This window comes from Pristis pectinata, chromosome 1, assembly GCF_009764475.1.
Source record: "Pristis pectinata isolate sPriPec2 chromosome 1, sPriPec2.1.pri, whole genome shotgun sequence".
NCBI lineage: Eukaryota > Metazoa > Chordata > Chondrichthyes > Rhinopristiformes > Pristidae > Pristis > Pristis pectinata.
In genome coordinates this window covers 18261694-18283385 of record NC_067405.1, presented here as the reverse complement: position 1 = coordinate 18283385, position 21692 = coordinate 18261694, and the positions used below count along the sequence as shown (strand labels likewise).

Below are 21692 nucleotides of genomic sequence, written 5' to 3'. Positions count from 1 at the left end.
TGTGCCGCACATGTGCCTACCCTAGAAATTACTAGGCTTACCCATAGCCCTCTATTTTACTCAGCTCCATATACCGATCTAACAGTCTATTGAAAGACCCTATCGTATCAGCATCCACCACTGTTTCTGGCAGCCCATTCCACACACTCACCACTCTCTGAGTAAAAAACTTACCCCTGACATCTCCTCTATATCTACTCCCCAGCACCTTAAACCTATGTCCTCTTGTGGCCACCACTTCAGCCCCAGAGAAAAGCCTCTGACTATCTACCCTATCAATACCTCTCATCATCTTATACACCTCAATCAGGTCCCCCCTCATCCTCCGTCTCTCCAAGGAGAAAAGGCTGAGTTCCCTCAACCTGCTTTCATAAGGCATGCTCTGATACCTTTCGAAAAAGTCTATAGCTTTCAATAATTTGAGTCAAAATGATCCTACCCTAACTTCTACAATTCAACATTTTGAAGAAATCTAACCCTTCGTGTCTTGCTGTGGGAAATAGGGGGATGGGCGTGGTGAAGTGGAGAGGCTAGTCTGGCAACATAAAATCACGGCTTTTATATTATTAATGGGAATACTTATTAGTGACAGAAGGCATCAGACAGATTTAGGTTGTATGTCTTATCACTCATAATAACAGGGATTTCGAGCAGATTTGGTATAAGGGTCAGACATTGGACTGGGGCGTTGCTGAGAAATTTTATTTCTTGGAACAGCTAAGAATGTCTGAAAGCCATTTCACCGGCATATTATATAACGGTGGAGGCAAGTCTGATTTGATAAAGGTGATCTACTAGTACAGACGTGGCTGTGAGGTTTTCCAACCTACAGCTTACGTTTCATTTAAATGTATGATCAGCAACTTTTGTCTTGGAGCATTGGACTTGATTGGTCTATTGATAATCTTATGATCATATTTTGGTTCAGCCATTTCACATACTGAGCATGGTGTAGTAATTTATTTTCCCCATTTGTTTTGTGTGTCCCCGTCCTCTCCTAACAAGCACAAGAACGTAAGAAAATAAGAGAAGAAATATGGCTTATCTGTCCCAAGCCTCCTCTCTGCCAGTTCTTCATAGCCCCCAATTCCCTATATTACAAAAATGTATCTTTTTCCCTCTTTAATTCTCCCAATAATCTAGCCTCCACCACCTTTGAGAGTTCTAGAGATTCACCACCACCTTCAAGAAGTTGCTGCTTTGGAGCTTTCTGAAGGTGAAGCTTCTAACTTGGGCACTGGCCTCCATTTGGTAGCAAATCTAAGCCTCAAAAGAGAAGTCCTGATGTGTATTGCTGAATGTGCCCTCATTCAGTACATTCAATTACTGCACTTTTGCTGGCCTGTGAACTGTGCATGTTTATTCCCTTTATTCCTGTAGAAGACACCCTGTTGAGAATCCCACCAGGCTCAAAGACAGCTTCTATACTGCAGTTATGACCATTGAATGGTCCCCCTAGTACAACAAGGTGGACTCTTGACCTCAAAATCTACCTCATTATGACCTTGCATCTTATTGTCTGCCTGCACTGCACTTTCTCTGTAACTGTAACTGTACTCCGTTATTGTTTTCCCTTTGTCCTATCTCAATGCACTGATGTGATGAAATGATCTATATGGATGGCATGAAAAACAAAGTTTTTCACTATGCCTTGGTACATGTGACAATAATAAATCAATTTACCAATTTAACCCCATGCAGAAAACTTACATTGCTATATATATTTTTAAGTTCCTTGGTCCTGTTGAAATCCACGGTGTCTAAAATAGTCGTGTATTTGTCTTTGGTTTTCTCATAGTCTTCTTTGTATTTAACCTGGAAAAATCAGTTAGCTTCTTGATTAGCAGAAGGTTACAATCGTTGCCATATTGTGAGGTAAACCCCAGTACTCTGACAAGCAAAAATAAATATCAAAGAAATGACTGTAACTGATATTCAACGGTGGCCATTAATTTATTGAGATGGAGACATGCCTGGGAAGTTGGCATTTGCCACTTTCCACTCACTTCTTTTGGATGGATGTGAGTGTAGCCAATACAGCAGGGATAAAAGGCTGAACAACAGACCTAGCAAATGTAAGAGTTTCCCCCAGAAGGCCTGCAATTAAATGATTCGACGTCACACGGGTGCAAGGGGGAGACATTGCTGTGATTTAGAAAGCAAAGTACCCAAACATTTAGGCCCAAAGTTGTATCCAAAGTAGCAAGCTGTGAACAATGTGAACCATATCCAGTTCTGAGCCTAAGCTGGCAGGGCCAGCATTTATTGTCCATTCCTAATCGCCACTGGAAGAAGTGGCTCCCTAGGCAATTTGCAAGTTAGCTGCTATGGGTCTTGAGTCTCATACAGGCCAGGGTGGGTAATGCTGACAGATTGCCATCCCTAGAATATATTTGACAACCAGATGGGTTTACAAACAACAGTCCTGTAATTTCATGGCCGCCATTATTGACACTGGCCTTTCTTTCCAAATTTATTTAATTAACTGAACTTAAGTCTTCAGCTGGGATATGAACTTGCATCTCCAGACGAATAGCTCTGGACTTCGGAACTGATGCAAGTTCCATCCAGTCAATGCCAAATTTAGAGTAGTTCTAAAATATGTACTAAAACTTCATTTGTACTAAGGTGCTTGATCGCTCCTTCAGCGATTAATGGTAAAGATGTACTAAAATAGCAGAAAGAGCAATGCCCTGTTACATGTTCACCTCTAACCTGACCAACAGTAACGCAATGCAAAATTAAATCAGGGAACTCTCACTTAAAATGATAAATTGAAAGTGTATTGAGAGAATTCTAATCTTATCAATCTAAGTCTATCTTTGCTTGACAAAATGATACTGGGCTGTTAAAATGATACTTACATCACTTAACTGAACAGCATTCTGGACAGCTGTCACATAGACTGGTGTATCTGTAACCACGGTGTAGTTCTCAAAATTCTTCTTTCCACCAGTTCTGTATTTAATCTGTAATAAATCAAATTTCAAATGGAATCTGTTAAACTAAGCAGCTTAGAAAGGTGTAATTGTAAGCTGTTTATTTCAGCCTTATGCAACATTTTTCACAGTGAAATAACAACTGTTTTTGGATTATTTTGCTTCCCTTTAGAAATTTGACTGAGCACTCCCCAGTGAGATATGCATCAAATGACATCATTTCTCTTTCAAAGCTCTGCCCAATACATCATGGTGACATCCCTTCCCACCAAAGCAACATCTATCATCAAAGATCCCCACCATCCGGGCCTTGCCATCTTTTCGCAATTACCATAGGGCAGGAGGTACAGAACCCTTAAGTCCCACACCACCAGGTTCAAGAACAGCTACATCCCTTCAACTATTCAGGTCTTGAACCAACTGGCACAACCCTAATGTCGAGAGTTCAGCAGCACTATGACTACTTTGATCACTTTGCACTAAAATGGACATTTTTTTGTTCTAAATTGTGTTCCTTCTTGTAAAAGTTATGTTTAATTTATGTATGATGCTATGTGCCTGTGATGCTGCTATAAGCAAGTTTTTCATTGCACCTGGGAAACATATACTTGTGCATATGACAATAAACTCAACTTTGAGGAAGTTAGAACATAATATCCTGAGAGTGAACATTGTTGGTCATTCATAGGGCAATCAAAATTTCACAGCATTGTACAGTCTAGGACCTCATGAGAGAAAGTTCTATTACTTACTTTCTATTCCTCTCGACCTGCCCATCCTCGGTGTCAACTCTGCTAACCCATCTATCTCATCACTTGACTGTTCTGACCCCAAGTCTCCTGTGACCCAATCTCCAATCACTGATTGCTTGAACTCCCAATGGAAGTCAACAACTTCCACGGTTCCATTCCTCTCCACAGGACCCTAAAGTAGATGGTGTCATAGACAATGAAGATGGTTATTAGGAATTACAGAGGGATTTTGATCAAATGCTTAAGTGGGCCGAGGAATGGTTTAATTCAGATAAGTGCAAGGTGTGGCATTTTGGGAAGATAAATGTGGGTAGGACTCTTACAGTGAATGGCAGGGCCCTGGGAGTGTCGGGGAACAGAGGAACCTAGGAGTACAAGTACACAGTTCCCTGAAAGTGGTGTCAGAGGTAGACAGGGTGGTGAAGGCAGCTTTTGGCATGCTGGCCTTCATCAGTCTGGGCTTTCAGTATAGAAGTTAGGATGTACAAGATGTTGGTGAGACCGTATTTGGAATATTGTGTTCGGTTTTGGTCACCCTGTTATAGGAAAGATGTCACTAAACTGAAAAGAATGCAAAGGAGATCTACAAGGATGTTGCCGGGACTTGAAGGACTGAGTTATGAAGAGAGGTTGAGCAGGTTGGAACTTTATTCACTGGAGCGTTGGAGAATGAGAGGTGATCTTGCAGTGGTGTATAAAATCATGAGGGGCATAGAAAGGGTGAATGCACACAGTCTTTTCCCCAGGATTGGGGAATCAAAAATGAGAGGACATAGGTTAGGGTGAGAGGGGATAGATTTAATTGGAACTTGAGGGCAACTTTTTCACCCAGAGGGTGATCCGTACATGGAATGAGCTTCCAGAGGAAGTGGTGGAGGCAAGTACGTTAACAGCATTTAAAAGTCATTTGGACAGGTGTGTGAATAGGAAAGGTTTGGAGTGGTATGGGCCAAGAACAGGCAAATGGGACCAGTTCAGATGGGAATCTTGGTCCTCATGGACCAATTGGGCCAAAGGGCCTGCTTTGGTGCTGTATGACTCTGTGATTCCACCTCCAGTCTACCAATTCCTGCATTCCCACCCTGGGAGAAAATACTCCGATAGCAGAACTGAATCTCCCTCCCTTCCCTATAGCCACAATGAAACCAACCTTCCCAAACTCTGCACCATGCAAAGATAAGGGCATAATACCAGTTCAGTAATACTTAAGGGTTTGGACATTACTGAAATTTGCAATGGCTATCTCAGGACCATGTACCACTACAATGTGCTGCCCAGTGTTGAATTGCAATCAATCTAATGTATTTGCCTGGACACCATTTTAGTCAAAACTGAAGATTTTTATGAGTGATGTATACTGAAACTGACACCAATTTGAGACAATACAAATACACTGCAATTCTGTACTACACTCTGTTCATTTTCTCTTCATATTCACACCAACTTCTCATCTACCACCAACACTGTTGATATGCCCACCAAACTACATGTAATAACAGTTTACAGGGGGGTTCAGAGCCTCCTTCAGGAGACACAGGTCTTGTGATCAGGCATTTAGACTGCCAGTTCTCTTCTTTGTTTCAGGTCAACAATTCTCTTGATAGCTTCTGCTCAAACTTTTATGAATTACTATGTGAGCAGTTACTGAAGTTGTCTTTTTGTCATATGTACTAGCCACCAAATCTACGTAACAAGATCAGACATTTACACTGCAAAGTAATATGATCTTTCTTATGAGTTACTTTGTAAGCAGGTCTTGGTGCATATCCTAAGTGGTTATCTAATGCATAAAAGACAATTAAGCAGATTGCAAGAGTACCCTGTTGCGGAATGGGACTTGATTCATGTTGCAGGCACTTTGACTTCATCTTTGGTCACTTCACTTAAACCGGTGAAACAAATGCTAAAAGGTTATGTATCCCTTACCTCACTCTGTAGTTCATAGGACTTCTTGGCATGTAGTATTTCTGGAGTGTCCCAAACATAACATCCCATGCCCTTTAGCCAGTTCAGGTCATCCTTGTATACGTACTATAACATGGAAATAAAATATTAGTAAAAGATGAAGTCTCTATCAGCTCTTGTCAGTTGTACCACTCTCAGTAACTATAACAGCAATAAACAAGCATTGTCTGTCTGTGAAGAGAATTTTCAAAGGATGGTGAATTCCTCAGAAAATTTCTGTGCCGCAGAGCCGTCTGTTTTGCTCAGAGGTAAAGATCATTGACAGCAACGTAAGTGATCAACAGTGTTTTGGCCATTTTCATTCTGTGCATGGAGTGCCTTGATTGCTTGTGCTACCCAGCTGTCTCATTGTTTATGGCTGAGACAATGCTGCTATGAAAAGCAATCGGGGCAAGATTCCCAAATTATCCAAGGCAGCTGTTTTTCCAGTTTCACAGAGGAACAAAGTGCTGACCAAATTGTTGAGAGAGGCAAAACTTCTCTTTACAACAGTCCAACTCATATTATCTAACACTAAATAAAATAAATAGGCAAGAGTGGTAAATCTTCTCCCCTTCGATAGAAGGATATAGTTTCCAGGGTAAAGAAGGATCATTCAAATCAACTGTGAGGCCTATTATGAAAACCCACTACATTAGAGACATACAAACACAAACACTCAAATTCCACATTATCAGCAAGCCACACTTTCCTATTATTCCACTGCTTATGGTTAAGACCCATAAATCTAATGATCTGATACATACATCACTCAAGATCTCTTGAGCATTCTTGGCTCGAACGACATCATGTTCATCAGGCAGGCAGGTCCAATGATGAAGATAGGTGCGGTATTCAATGTCACTGAGAATCTGCTGGCATTTCTTTGCCACAATGTTGCTTATCATGTCATTGGGAATGTGAATTGCAGTCTTAGTATTTTCATACTGCTGCCTGTAATCCAGCTAAGAAAGAAAACAAGTAAAGTCATAGAGTGTGCAACATGATCTTATTATATCAGAAATAATCTTCCATATCATTGAAAAGATACAAACAAGTGGGTGGAGAATGATTCTTCTGTGATCACCTAATGGGGGAGCTAAAGAAGCTTCTAAATTTAAATGCAAGTCATGCAATATAAAATATTTTATTCATGCCAAATATTCTTTTTATGACATTACTTATTATTTTATCAAAGGTACCAACCAATAGACAGGCTAATGTCTTTGTTAAGATAACATGATATTACAAGGCATTCATTCTCACTTAAAGTTTATCTGAAATCACACTGCAATTAGCCTTTAGTACAAATATTTTGCATTTAATCTATGTGTCCTATCTAGGGTTGCAAAGTGTAATTGTCCTTTTTCACAAAGAAATACTAGGAATGAGATCACGATAGAATGATAAATGGACTCCATTTGATCATTAACATACCATGTTCCTCATTTTGCCCACAGCCATCGAATGGATTATAGCAGGGAAGTCCTTGATATCTCCACCAGCCAGGTAATGTCCCTTGAGCTTTTCATACAGTTCCTTGTACTTTAACTGGAGAATCAAATCCATGCTTAAAATAGTTAATGAAGATTTTGAGTGAATGCTAAAAACAAATACAAAAAAGGAATCAGTTTCTACTTACATTGCTGCTCACATTTTCAGCGTGTTTTGCAACAACCAAAGGAAGATAGTCTGGAGGCAGGTTGTATCCTAAAGCTTTGCTGCTCTCCCATGCATCCTTATAACATTTCTGTAGGGCGTAAACCACATGTATTATGGCACGATGCAAAGTTTAAACCAATGACAATGAAAAGATATTTAGTGTACATTTTTTAACACAGGTACCAAATAAGACTAATTGTGTATAATATTATAAAGCAACAAGGATGTTCTGCAATTATTATAAATAAAAACTCACCTGACTAACATGCTTTGCCATTTCCCTTGAAAGTTCCAGTTGAGGTGTGTCAGTGAAACCGATATACTTGCCTTTCTCAAGGTTAAATGTCTCCTTGTATTTCAACTAATTAAAATAAGATCAATGAGTTTCTTAGAATTAAGTTATTAACACAGCAGATCTAACATTTAAAAACATGGGAACAAACATGAGAAACAGCAGACAACAACAGTAAAACAAACTCTAATAAATGGAATCAGTGGCTTGGGGTGCAAAAGCTAACTGCATGTGAGATCATCATTGGTAACATATATGCAATATCCTACTGATGTTTGCAAATGACTCCCAATCACTTTCAAAGACTGGTAAACAGTCATGGGAACATATGAATCAGACCAGACCATTCAGCCCTTCAAGTCTGCTCGACCACACAACGAGATTATGGCTGATCTGATTCAGTGGATCGAGCAGTATCTGTGAGAGGAAAGGAGTTGGTAACATTTCAGGTTGAAACTCTGCATCAGGCCTGAGAGTGGAGAGACAAGATGGCCAGTATAAAGGGGAGTGGTGAGACAGGAGTCCAGGGTGATTGGTGGACAGAGGAGAGATGTAAAGTGACAGGGCAGGTTGTGCCAGGTTGGGGAGGAGATCAGGGGACAGTATCAGGTAAATGATAGAGGGGGGCAGTCAAAGAGAGAGGAAAATAAATGAGAGGCAGATGGAGCAAGGTGGAGAGAGGGGAGTGTGAAGTTTGGAGACAGCTGCTTTGGTCTGCTCTCAATTCTGCACCTTTGCCTTGTTATGCACTTCACCCAAAAAAAAGTCTATATATTCCATTCTTGAGAACTCTCACTGTTGCAGCATCCATAGATCTTTGGAAAAGGGAATGCTATATCTTTACTGCCCTTTATGTGGAAAAATTGCTTCCTGATTTCCCTTCCAAATGCTTAACTACCTTGTTCAAAAAGCAGCATATCTCAGTAATTTATCCTATAAAACACAGTAACATTTCAGAGTTTTGAAATTATTCATCATGAAGATGAAATGCCATTTTAATTGTAAAATCAGTGGGCAGAGAAAGACAAACTGTTGCACCGAGTTTGTCTCACACTGTTGATATCCCTGTTCCTGCAATGTAGGGCTGCCCTCCTGAAGCATGATTTTCAAATGCAAAGTGTATTTATTATAAAATGCTAAGAGATACTTACATCGCTCGTATTATGGGTGTTTATCTTAGCTTGAATCACTTCTGGGGGATCAGTAATTGGAGTAAACTTGGCAAAGTTGGCAATAGCATTTTCTTTATATATTTTCTGAAAAAGGAGATAAAGGCAAGTGATACCAAGCACATTATTCAAAGGGAATTATATGAGAAATTTTTTCAACAAAACATACAGTGTGGCAGTACTTACATCACTCAATATCTCCTGTGCTCTTTTCACCTTTTGATGATCTACTGAATCCAGCGGAATCCAGCCACAACCACGTACCCATTCAAGATCCGACTTGTACAAGAACTGCAAAAAATAGGAATGTTCTCTGAGTACAGTGGTGAATTTATAAATCCCAAGTAATTTGGGACACATTGGGCATCAAATCTAATTTCAGATTTGTATCTATAGTGAATTTGAAATTTGGGTTGAAGGTACAAGAGGAATATGAAGAAAAACTTTTTTTTAATGCAGGGAATAATTATGATCTTAAACTGTCTGACTGTAAGATTGATGGAAACAGAATCATAGCACAGAAACAAGTCCTTGGTCCACTGAGTCCACAATCATCAAGCACCTAGTTATATAAATCTTATACTAATCCCATTTTATTTTCCCCACATTCCAACAACATGCCCCAAACCTACATACTAGGGGCAATTTACAACAACCAATTAATGTACCAACCTGCAAATATTCGAGGTACAGGAGGAAGACCTGGGGAAAGCCATGTGGTCAGACAGAACAGAGATGGAAACAGGTCCTTTGGGCCAATGAGACCACGATGACTATCAACGACACTTTTACACTAATCCCAGTTTATTCTCCCACATACCCATTAATCCTCTCGATTCTATCAGTTACCTACACACTAGGAGAAATTTACAGTGTCCAGTTAACCTACCAACCCACCCATCTTTGCAATGTGGGAGGAAACCTCTGCAGTCAGTGGGAAAACATGCAAACTCCACACAAACAGCACCAGATGTCAATATTCAACCAGAGTCACTAGAGCTGTCTTCTAGAGTACTGTGTACTGCAACTGTATTAGACGCGCCAGTGTAACACCAGATAGTCAATCAGGCTTTCAAGAGGGAATTGGATAAGTACTTGAAGGAAGATACTTTTTTGGATTGCGGGGAAGAGGGAACGAATGAGACAACAAGCTTGCTTGATAGACTCCATGGGCCAAATGGCCTCCTTGTATGTTCTGATAATTTTATGGTTGTGCTCCAGTCTTGACCTCTTTTTTCAGCTAATTCTCAGTTTGGCCATTAAATTACTGGGACAACAACTGATAATGAAAGAAAGATGGCAAGGGATGCTAGTCTGTGTCATCTTTTTTTGTGAACATACTACTAACATGCCAAATAGCAGCTGAAAATCAAGAATTAACAACTGCTGTAAAGATGCTCATGGAGAAAGTGTCAGAGAGAAATATAGTTGTCCAGTGTGAATCAATATCTTCAGCATGGCAATGAAGGGGTGCAGTGTGGTGGAAAACTAAACAAAAGTTTACTAATACTCACATCACTCTGCAAATCATAGGCCTTCCGTGCCTGGATCACATCATTCTGGTCTGGAAGACAAGTCCACTCATGCAGGTAGTGCCTGTAGTCAACTTCACTGACTTGTGTCTGGCATTTTTTGGCCATCAGGATGTCCAACATGTCAACTGGGATGGTGATCTTGGCTTTGATTTTCTCAAATTCCTTCTTGTACTCCAGGTCACTATGCATTTTGCCTACATGCATACACCAAAGCATTTTGGGGTCATCATTGACGCTATGGCATCCAATAAGGTGCCCAAGCTGTTTGACGTATTCAGCTTTATATTTCAGCTAGAAAAAAATAATGATAAATATGAAGTTAACTTAGAGTGATAAAACAAATGTAGAAATAGAGGAAGCCTTTACTTTATTATACCTTTACAACATAATGAATAATCATGAAAAACAGCTATCTAATATTCCCGAAGCAGGTATTGATGGTCTATTAGTAATATCTACACCAACTCCATTTATTCCAATCAACTCCCCCAGTTTCTACCATTCACCCACACACTAAGGGAAATGTATAAAGGCTAATTGACCCACTAACTTGCACATCTTTGGGAATATTCATGCATGGATTATCTCACAATGTAAAATCTACTAACAGAGGAAAACAATTCCATTGGACACCTCGCTCAGTTATTGGAACAAGATTATGAAACTGGCCTGAAACTTTCATACTATAGTGACCTAGGTTGGTTAGGTCACCATTACCCCTTTTTAAAATATATTATAGAGTTTTGACTGAACAATCTGTATAATCAACTTGTTTGCACAGTTCTGACCAAGACCCACCTCACTTTGGATGCCTTGTGATGACTTGGCATGACGGATTGATACAGCATCAGCTGGCATTTTGTAACCAATGGCTTTCATCTTCTCCCATCCATCCTTGTACAATTTCTAATGAAGGGAACAGAATGTAAGTATTGAACCAAAGATTCTATAGTTAACATATAAAGGTAGAATACTTTGGTCAGGATCCTCCTTGGGATCCTGGTTTTAGAGAAAAATGACATTGGATAGATTTTAACATGTTATTGACAACATCATTTGGCATTGGGAATGAATTAATATGATATATTAAAATTATTTGGCATTAGGCTATTAAACAGTATGAAAAATAGATGTACAACATTAATGATCATTCTTATTATGCAGTAGGTGAAACATGAAGAAACACATGGTCCTTCACACTCACATCATTATATGTATTTGATGTGTGCCATATTTTTTGGGGGAAGTAAGGGCTACCTTGTTGGTGTTTGATTTGAGAACCAATAGTGCAATGATGTAGCTCCACTAATGATTTCTCAGATGTAGTTAACAGAAAGTGACTTGAACTTGTTTTGATTCTGATACAGTGCATAAGGTTTTGACAGAGTGGCTACAGAGAGAATGCTTCCATTTATGGGATAGAGCATAACTTGAGGCCACCAGAATGAGATAGGTAAGATAAGAAACCCAATAAGCAATACAAAAGAAACATCTTTATCCAAAGAGTGGTGTGAATATAGAAATCAAGACCATAGAGGGGTTGTTGAGGTAAATAACATATATATGCATTTAAGAGGAGGCTAGATGAGCCGATGAAGGAGAAAAGAAGGTTACATGGAGAGATTTAGATGAGGAAGGACGGGAGGATGCTGGTGTGCAGCATAAATGTCAGTAAGGACTGGATGGGATGAATAGCCTGTTTATATACAGTATATCCAATGTATCACAGCTACATGGCTTTCAACATGAAGTACTAGCTGAGGTTAGTTTGAGACTAAGAATATAAATCTCAATTCACTAAGGAAATCAAGACAAACTCCTTTTCCCAGAAAGGTGTTTAGAACATAAAACTCGCTGACTTTGCAGTGATTGGCACTGAATACCCCCAAAAGGAATGATCAACATTAAATTACGGAATTTAAAAACTGCATTGATATATTTAAAGGCAAGCTGGACATTTATTAAGGGAGAAACGCATTCCTCATTAACTTTTCCTCTTACCCATTTTCCCCACATTCCTATCAATTCTACCACAAACATTGCCAAGACAGTTCATCTACTAGTGCATGCATTAATGGGATATGGAAGGAAACCTGAATACCCAGGGTGAACATGGAAGCTCCATATAGACAATACCAGAGAACAGGGTTGCTAGCTGCACCACTGTGCTTCCCAAATGAGAATATGGTCACATGAATTAGGTTAAGAAGAGACTCTTATGGAAGAAAAATTCCATAGGTCATTGGCCTGTGCTTTAAATTCTAAATAATAGGATTGGTTGTTTTCATTAGTTTCTAATATCAAAATCACAATTGCTGGGTAAATATTACAAGAGAAAAATATCAGCTTTTGTCATAAGTTCAACTTTCTTCTGCATTTCTACATAGCCTGCAATTTTCCACCAGTTTCTAAACTGTAAATTTTGAAGATTTGGAAGAGTTTTTATATAATTGTTAATAGTTACTCCTGCGAGGCAATGTGGATGATCTTAAACCTACTGGAATGCACATGAGGATTATGAATTGATTGAGAGACAAATACAATGAGGTCCAAAATAAAGTTTGGAAATGTCTGTGTGTTACTTACTTCACTTATGTTTCTAGCAGCAACTCGTGCTGATTCCATAGTAGGTGTATCGACTAGGGTGTAGTTTGTCTTAGAGGCATTCCATTCTTCACGATATTTTATCTAAGCAGTGAAGGGGAAGATTTGCCAGAAATAATTAGGCGTAAAAGTACAAATGGTTCCAGTTTCTAAGATATTGTTTCCAAAATGATAGAACTTATACTAACATCGTCTAGGATGGCTGCACTCTGTTTAGCTGTAACGTAATCAACTCTGTCGGTCACAGGCGTAAATGCAAGGCTGTCTACTTTAGTCCGATAGTTTCTCTGTTGAAGACAGAATAGAGATTAGTAAAAGAAAGTATAAGTGAAATATTTTGTTCCGTTGATATAAAACTATCAAGTATAATACAGTGAATCTGCTTTATGTTTAGAATACCTATTTTCTAATAACAATAAGATTCAAGGACATATCTATGTTGAAAAGATCTTTCATTGTGAAATTTGTTCAGTTATCTGCAGGGATACTTATTCACCTGATATATTTCAACTGTTTCCTTTCATTATTTTAAAACATCCACATGTGTAGTAGTTAAAGTAGCACAGCACAGAAACAGGCCCTTTGGCCTAACTCATCCATGCCGACTATGATACCCATCTAAGCTAGTCCTATTTGCCCACATTTGGCCCAGATCCATCTAAGCCCTTCCTATCCATGTACCTGTCCAAATGTCTCGTATATGTTGTTATTACACCTGCCTTAACCACTTCCTTTGGCAGTTCATTCTATATACGCACCACCCTCTGCATGAAGAAGTTGCCTCTCAGGTCCCCTTTAAATCTTTCCCCTCTCACCTTAAGCCTATGCCCTCTCGTTTTTGATTCCTTTTCCCTGGGAAAAAGACAGTGTGCGTTCACCCCATCCATGCCCCTCATGATTTTATACGTCTCAATAAGGTCATCCCTCAGTCTTCTACCTGCTGCGCAGCATATCATGTAGAAGGTGATGAGAGAATCTGGTTTAGTAAAATATGACCATTACAATCTAGTGAGGAGTTCTCACTCGGTACTACAGTGCATAATGTCATTTATGGTTGACTTTTGCCTTTGTCATTTGGGTGGTGTCACCCATTATAGAATCTGCCCAAATGACACTCCATGAATTTGGATCCAAGTACAAATCTGGGGCATCTGCAATAGGTGTGCAAGTAAACTGTGGGGTAAGTTTACTGGCCAAACAGTGAGGATAACAATTACAGAATCACATAAAGGTTATGGCATAGAAGAAGACTATTCAGCCAATTGAGTCTATGCTGGGTCTATATAAGAAAAATTTAGCTAATCCCACTTCCCCACCCTTGGAACAGTGCGGTGGCTACTGCTGCCCCACAACTCCAGTGACCTGGGTTCAGTCCTGACCTCGAGTGCTGTCCTAGTGGAGTTGCACGTACATGACCGTGTAGGTTTCTTACAGGTGGTCTGGTTTCCTCCCACATTCCAAAGACATGCTGTAATGTTAATTGGCTAATGTAAATTACCCTTTAGTGTAGGTTAATGGTAAAAAAATTCAAAAGGGGTCTTACTGGATGTGTGTGGGAGAGAATAAGTTACAAGGGTTCAAGGAAGGGAAAGAGGGAATAGGACTAATGGGATTGCTTCCATGGGAAGCAGTGTAGACCTAATGGGCTGAATGGTCTCCTTCAGTTTCATTATAAACAAAAAAAGGCCTGCAATTTCTTTCCTAAAAAGGACTCATACTGTTCTCTTGAGAACGCTATGATCTTATTGGCCTTCATTGGATTCTGAATTTCAAGTACTTACTGCACAGAAGTTTTTCCAGACATTAACTTTGATCTTTTGCCAATTAACTTCATTCCATGTCCTTTTGACCCTATTGCCAATGGGAACAGTTTCCCTGTCTACTCGGTTGCGAACCTTCATGTTTGACACATCTATCTGATTCCACTCTCAACCTCCTCTGTTCCAAAGAGCAAAATCCCCAGCTCCTTCAGGCTATCAATATAACTAAACTCATCCAGCCCTGGAGTTATTCCAGTATATTCTCTTCTGCACCCACAGTGAATCCTTCGTATCTTTCCTAAAATTCAGTGTCCACAGTTGGCCAGTTCTCCAATGATGGCTGAACAGATGTTTTATCAAGCCCAATATTCCACGTTATTTAAAGAATTTTTCAACCTGCTCTGCTTCTTACCCTGGACTTTATTCCTGTGGCTTTATTAAAATTGTCCCCTTTTTTTTAACATTGCCTGTCCTCATTACTCACTTCACCAATCAAATTTAACACTTAATGTTATTTTTCATTAAATTTTATTTGCCAAGTGCTTGCCCATTTTACTGGTCTGTACCTTGTTAAAATCTATAATTATTCATCTGACAGCTCACTATGTTTGCATGTTTATGTCATCTGTAAATTTGGAAATTGTGCCTTGTAACCCAAATCCAAGTCTTTCACTTATATCAAAAACATCTGTGATCATAGTACTGACGCTTGGGGAAAGCGACTGTACACTCCTCAATTTGAAAAACAACTGTTCCCGATAAATCTTTGCTACCACATTGTCAATTTTAGATCCATGCAGTTACTGCTTCTTTTTGGATGGGCATCAGTCTTGATTGCAAGCTATGTGGTATTTTGTCAAATGCCTTTGAAAGTTCATACTTATCACATCAACTGCATTTCGCCTCATTGACTTTGTCATCAACAAACTCACATTAAACACAATGGCTTCAACAAGTTCATGCTGGGTTTTCCCAATCAATCCATATTTGTCCAAATAACTGCTAGTTCTGTCCATGATTGTCATTTCAGGAAATTTGCCCCTCATCGAGTTTATATTGACTAGCCTGTATTTGATGGATTTATCCAGCAGCATTGTCTCTTTTATCAAATAAGGGGTTAACATTTGCAGTTCTGTAGTCCTCAGGCATCACCCCAGCATCTAAAGCAATTTGAAAGATTATGGCTAATACGGCTGCAATTTTGCCCTCTACTTCCATCAGTAAGCTAGTATGGATCCCATCCGGACTGAGTGATTTATCCATTTTAAGTACAACCAGCAACTTTCTCTTAATCTCATCAAAAACTCAATTGTTACTAAAACATGTTAAAACATTTGAATTATAGCCTTTCTAGGACCTCCATTTAATTGACTTTTAGCCCATACGGTATCCTAACTCCATCTTCCATTGCTGAATTTCCAACAGCATGGTCTCCTTTTGTAAAGAATAATAGAAAGTGCTCAAGCAGAACCTTGGCCATGCCTTCTGCCTCCATGCCTCTTATTGTGGGTACTGACTGACCACATCTCTCTACCTACTACTCATTTACAGTTTACATGCTCTTGGATAATTTTTGGATCCCCTTTTATCTTTGCAGCCTGGTTCTCGTGTTATTAATCTGAATCTGTTGCATTTCCTTTTCTCTGCTTCATTTTACTCTGTAACTCTTTGGTTGTCCAGGGAGCACCCATTTTAATTACCTTCCCTTTCTTGCTCTTGGAAGTTAGCCTATGCAGTACCCAGTCTATCATCTCTTTAAAGGCCATTCATTGTTTAATTACAGTTTGGCCTGTCAATCTTTGATTCCAATCTATTCAGGTTAGATCTGCCCTGGTCCCATTGACTATTCCTACCACAGAGTGATACACATAATTTTATGGCTACTCTAAACCTTATGATCACTGCCCCCTAAATGTTCACCCACTAAATTGCTCCACTTTGCATACCTCATTCCCCAGCAATTCCCTTTCTTCACTGGGTGGGAGACATAATGGCCATGAAAATTTTCTTAAACATAATCAAAAATTCCTCCCCCTCTCTGCCCTTTATAATATTACTGTCTCAATCTGTATTAAGATATTTGAACTCCTCTGTTATACTATTTCTAAGTCTTTTTGCACACCTCTAGGGTTTCACTGCAATTTGCTCTGCCATATAAATAGCACATTGATTGCCTGTAAACACACAATATCATGGACAAATGCAGTAAAGATCAGTGCAAATTCCATCTGAATCTTGGACAGTTGTCTATCACTTAGGACTTAACCAAACCGAAGATGGTTACACTGACAATTTTTGAGCATTATTTGATGCAACTGCTCAAATGCTGAAAAGGATGTCACATACTTACATCACTTAAAATATCCTGGGCATGTTTTACTTTTTTAACATCAATGGAATCTGTAGGAATCCATCCAATGCCACGCATCCACTCCATATCGGATTTGTAATTAACCTGCATCAAGTGAAAGATAAATTGTTAAGTTATATAGAACACAGAACAGTACAGCACAGGAACAGGCCATTTGGCCCCACAACGTCTGTGCCGAACATGATGCCAAATGAAACCAATCACATCTGCCTGCATCTGACCCATATCCCTCCATTCTCTACGTGTTCATGCACCTGTCTAAATGCCTCTTAAATGCCACTATTCTGCCTGCTTCCACTTCTACCCCGGCAGCACATTCCAGGCACCTACCACTCTCTGTGTAAAAAACTTATCTGCCTAGATAGATCCTATTTCCTAGACTTCTGGTTATACAGTTTTGCATTCAGAACAGGTTTGAACAAATTATTTATTGATCAGATTTCTTCCTCCCACTTTTGGAGAGTTCAGTTCAAGTTAATGAACTCTCCAACTGCAAACAACATGTTATCATGTAAACAAAAGTTGGAGTAATTTATAATCCAACGACATGATTGGTACGCTGGCATTCTGAAATACTGAGTGATCTCAATGAACACATTCCCCTGTTCACAGAGTGCTAATCACATTAAGATTCCAAATTTTGAATTGATCTTATAGGTACATGTGATTAAGTTACTGGATTAGTAGGCCAGTACCCTGAACTAACTTGCTGAGGACATGAGTTCAAATCCCATTTTGTGGTCACCTTATGTCAGTTGATGTCAGTTTATTTAAATCCAGTGAATTAACTAAATTGACATTAACTAAAAGTAAGGTGACCACAAAATATTGGATTGTAAGATCCCATATGGTTCACCAAAGTCGTTCAGGAAAGGACATCTGGTACCGTTGCCCACTCTGGCCCTTATCCAACTTCAGATTTGTAGTAATACAGTGGACTATTAATCGCCCTCTGAAATTAAAAAACCTATTCAACCCCTACAGGTAATCAAAATATTTTCATAAGGAGTATTGCAGCAAGGAAGTGGCACAATACTATTTTCTCAATTAGGTATTGGCAATAAATGCTGATCCTCTAAGAAACATTCACATTCCGTAAAAAGAATAATAAAAAAACACAGTTGGATGATACGTTAATCTGCCCTCTCAGTGAGAGGCACTATTCCGAAACAGAGCCAACGTTTATCCATCACTCAACATGACTTAAAATAAAGTATTCAGTGATTTTCACCATGCTGTTTATGGAAGCTCTTTGGGGACAAACTGACAGCCACATTCAATACTTTGCTTTGGAAGCACTTCACTGACCTAAAGCACCTTAAGACATCCTGAAAGGCAGATAAATAACTTTACAAAGCAGTAATGCCTCATTCTTTGGTTGTCACAATTAAATATTTTCTAACATATACTTTAAAGCTGCATTCTATTTGAAATCTCAAGATTACTTACTACTATGGTGCACAATATTATTGTTCAGAACGGAATAATGAGTCATAAGAATTGGAATGTCAAATGTCTAAAGATCTGTGCAGACCAACTGGCTTGAGTATTTACGGACTTATTCGTCCTGCTTCAAAAAGGCATCCATTGTACCGGTGCCCAAGAGAGCCCATTGATCTGCCTCAATGACTACCATCCAGTAGCGTTTACATCAACTGTAATGAAGTGCTTTGCGAGGTTGGTTGTGGCGCAAACTAACTCCTGCCTCAGAGATAACCCGGATCTGCTCCAATTTGCCTACCAACACAACAGGTCAACAGCAGATTCAATTTCTCTGGCTCTTCACTCTGCTCTGGGCCATCTGGACAACAGGAACTCATACGTCAGGCTGCTGTTCATTGACTACAGTTCGGCGTTCAACACAATCATCCCATCAAAACTCATCATCGAGCTTCAAGGCTTGGGCCTCTGTACCTCTCTCTGCAACTGGATATTTGACTTCCTCATCAACAGACCTCAGTCAGTGAGTGAGGATTAGTAACAACATCTCCTCCTCGCTGATCATCAACACAGGTTCATCTCAAGGCTGTGTGCTTAACCCCCTGCTCTACTCTCTATACACACGATTGCGTGGTTAAGTACAGCTCCAATGCCACCTTCAAATTCGCTGACAACATGATGGTTGTTAGATGAATCACAGGTGGTGATGAGTCAACTTACCAGAGCAAGATAGGACACCTGGTTGAGTGGTACTGCAACAACAACCTCTCACTCAATGTCAGCAAAACTAGAGAGCTGATAGTTGTCTTCAGTAAGGGGAAGGAGGGTGAACATGCCCCAGTCTACCTTGGAGGATCAGTGGTGGAGAGACTCAGCAGCTTTAAATTCCTGGGTGTTAACATATCAGATGACCTGTCCTGGGCCCAGCACATAGATGCAATCAGAGCGAAAGCGCGTCAGTGTCTTTACTTTCTGCAAAGGTTAAGGAGGTTTGGCTTTTCACTGAACACTCTAACAAACTTCTACAGATGTATAGTTGAAGGTATCCTCACTGGTTGTGTCATGGTCTGGTGTGGCAATTCAAATGCACAGGAACATAAGAAGCTGCAGAGTAATGGACTCTGCCCAATACATTACAGGCACATCCCTCACCACCATTGGTAGTATCTATGGGAGGCAATGCTTCAAGAAGGAAACATCCATCATCAAACCATCAGGGCCATGCTATCTTTTCACAGCTACCATCGGGCAGGAAGTACGGAGGCCTGAAGTCCCACACCATCAGGTTCAAGAACAGCTACTTCCCTTCAACTATTCAGTTCTGGAACCAACCTGCAAAATCCTAATCACTACTCTTCACCAACACTATGATCACTTGGATCTATTTGCACTAAAATGGACTTGTTTTTTTTGTTCTAATTGTGTTCTTTCTTGTAAAATTCATGTATAATTTATGCTTAATTTATGTTTTTTCTTGTGAATGCTGTTTATATAATGCAATGTGCCAGCGATGCTGCTGCAAGTAAGATTTTCACTGCACCTGTGCATGCATGTACCTGTGCATATGACAATAAACTCGACTTAGACTTCGTAAACTCCAACATTTCACTTTACTCACATCGCTCTGCAAATCATAGGCCTTTTTAGCCTGGATCACATCATTCTGGTCTGGGAGGCAGGTCCATTGGTGCAGGTAATGCCTGTAGTCAATGTCACTGACCAGGGTCTGGCATTTCTTGGCCAACAGGATGTCCAGCATGTCCACTGGCATGTTGAACTTGGCCTTGGTTTTCTCAAATTCCTTCTTGTACTCCAAATCACTTTGCATTTTGCCTACGTGCATGCACCAAACCATTTTGGGATCATCATATATGTCTCGGCATCCAACATGGTGTCCCAGCTGATTCCGATATAGTTCTTTGTATTTATACTGTGAATAAATAACACAATCACATCAATCTTAGTTAGCATTTTATTCTAAAGTAGATCTGTTATTCTTACTCTTTATTAGTTGTAATTCACTTATTAACTTTAAATTTATAGTTTAATTGAAAAGTTAGTTCAACCCTGTTTGAATTAAATTCTTAGGTTAAATGACATGGGCATAATGCACAGATATTTTTAAATCAATACAGACATATGAATTGACTTTCTTTTTTTGAATTGTTTCCACTTCAAAAACTGGATGGCTTTGCAGCCTTTAATTACAAAGGTTTCCTGCCAAAAGAACCCTGAGGAGGCAGTGATCATAATATGATAGAATTCACCCTGTAGTTTGAGAGGGAGAAGCTAAAATCCGATGCATCGGTATTACAGTTGAATAAAGGTAACTACAGAGGCATGAGAGAGGAGCTGGCCAAAGCTGATTGGAAGGGGACTCTAGCAGGGATGACGGTACAGCAGCAATGGCAGGAGTTTCTGGGAGTAATTCGGAAGATGCAAGATCAGTTCATCCCAAAAAAGAAGCAGCATTCTAAAGGGAGGATGAGGAAACCGTGGTTGACAAGGGAAGTCAAAGACAGCATAAAAGCAAAAGAGAGGGCATACAATATTGCAAAAATTAGTGGGAAGCTAGAGGATTGGGAAGCTTTTACAAACCAACAGAGTGCAGCTAAAAATGCAATAAAGGGAGAAAAGATGAAATATGGAGGTAAGCTAGCCAATAATATAAAAGAGGATACCAGAAGTTTTTTCAGATATATAAAGAGTAGAGAGGCAAGAGTGGACATCGGACCGCTGGAAAATGACACTGGAGAGATAATGATGGGGAACAAAGACATGGCAGATGAACTGAATAAGTATTTTGTGTCAGTCTTCACTGTGAAAGACGCCAGCAACATGCCAGAAATTCGAGAGAGTCAGGGGGCAGAAGTGAGTGTAGTCACTTAGGAGAAGGTGCTTGGGAAACTGAAAGGTCTGAAGGTAAATAAGTCACCTGGACCAGATGGACTACAGTCCAGGGTTCTGAAAGAGGTAGCTGAAGAGATTGTGGAGGTATTAGTAGTGATCTTTCAAGAATCACTAGATTCAGGAATGGTTCTGGAGGACTGGAAAATCGCAAATGTCACTCCACTCTTTATGAAGGGAAGGAGGCAAAAGACAGGAAATTATAGGCCAGTTAGCCTGACTTTGATGGTTGGTAAGATGTTAGAATCCATTATTAAGGATGAGGTTTTGTGGTACTTGGAAGCACATGATAAAATAGGCCGAAGTCAACATGGTTT

General features: G+C 39.6%; 1 protein-coding gene across 1 annotated transcript in view; it reads right to left on the bottom strand.

Annotated features, from left to right (window-relative positions):
- Positions 1-21692, bottom strand: part of neb (nebulin) — a 269812-nt gene that overhangs the window by 105957 nt on the left and 142163 nt on the right. Inside the window, exons 81-95 of the mRNA XM_052025719.1 lie at positions 20087-20398; positions 17008-17112; positions 13086-13184; positions 12880-12981; positions 11092-11199; positions 10273-10584; positions 8945-9049; positions 8741-8845; positions 7554-7658; positions 7278-7385; positions 7073-7186; positions 6403-6600; positions 5618-5722; positions 2865-2969; positions 1711-1815 (exon numbers count right to left, since the gene is read on the bottom strand). Coding sequence (XP_051881679.1) covers positions 1711-1815; positions 2865-2969; positions 5618-5722; positions 6403-6600; positions 7073-7186; positions 7278-7385; positions 7554-7658; positions 8741-8845; positions 8945-9049; positions 10273-10584; positions 11092-11199; positions 12880-12981; positions 13086-13184; positions 17008-17112; positions 20087-20398 — 2088 coding nt within the window. The remainder of the gene's footprint in view (positions 1-1710; positions 1816-2864; positions 2970-5617; positions 5723-6402; positions 6601-7072; positions 7187-7277; positions 7386-7553; positions 7659-8740; positions 8846-8944; positions 9050-10272; positions 10585-11091; positions 11200-12879; positions 12982-13085; positions 13185-17007; positions 17113-20086; positions 20399-21692) is intronic.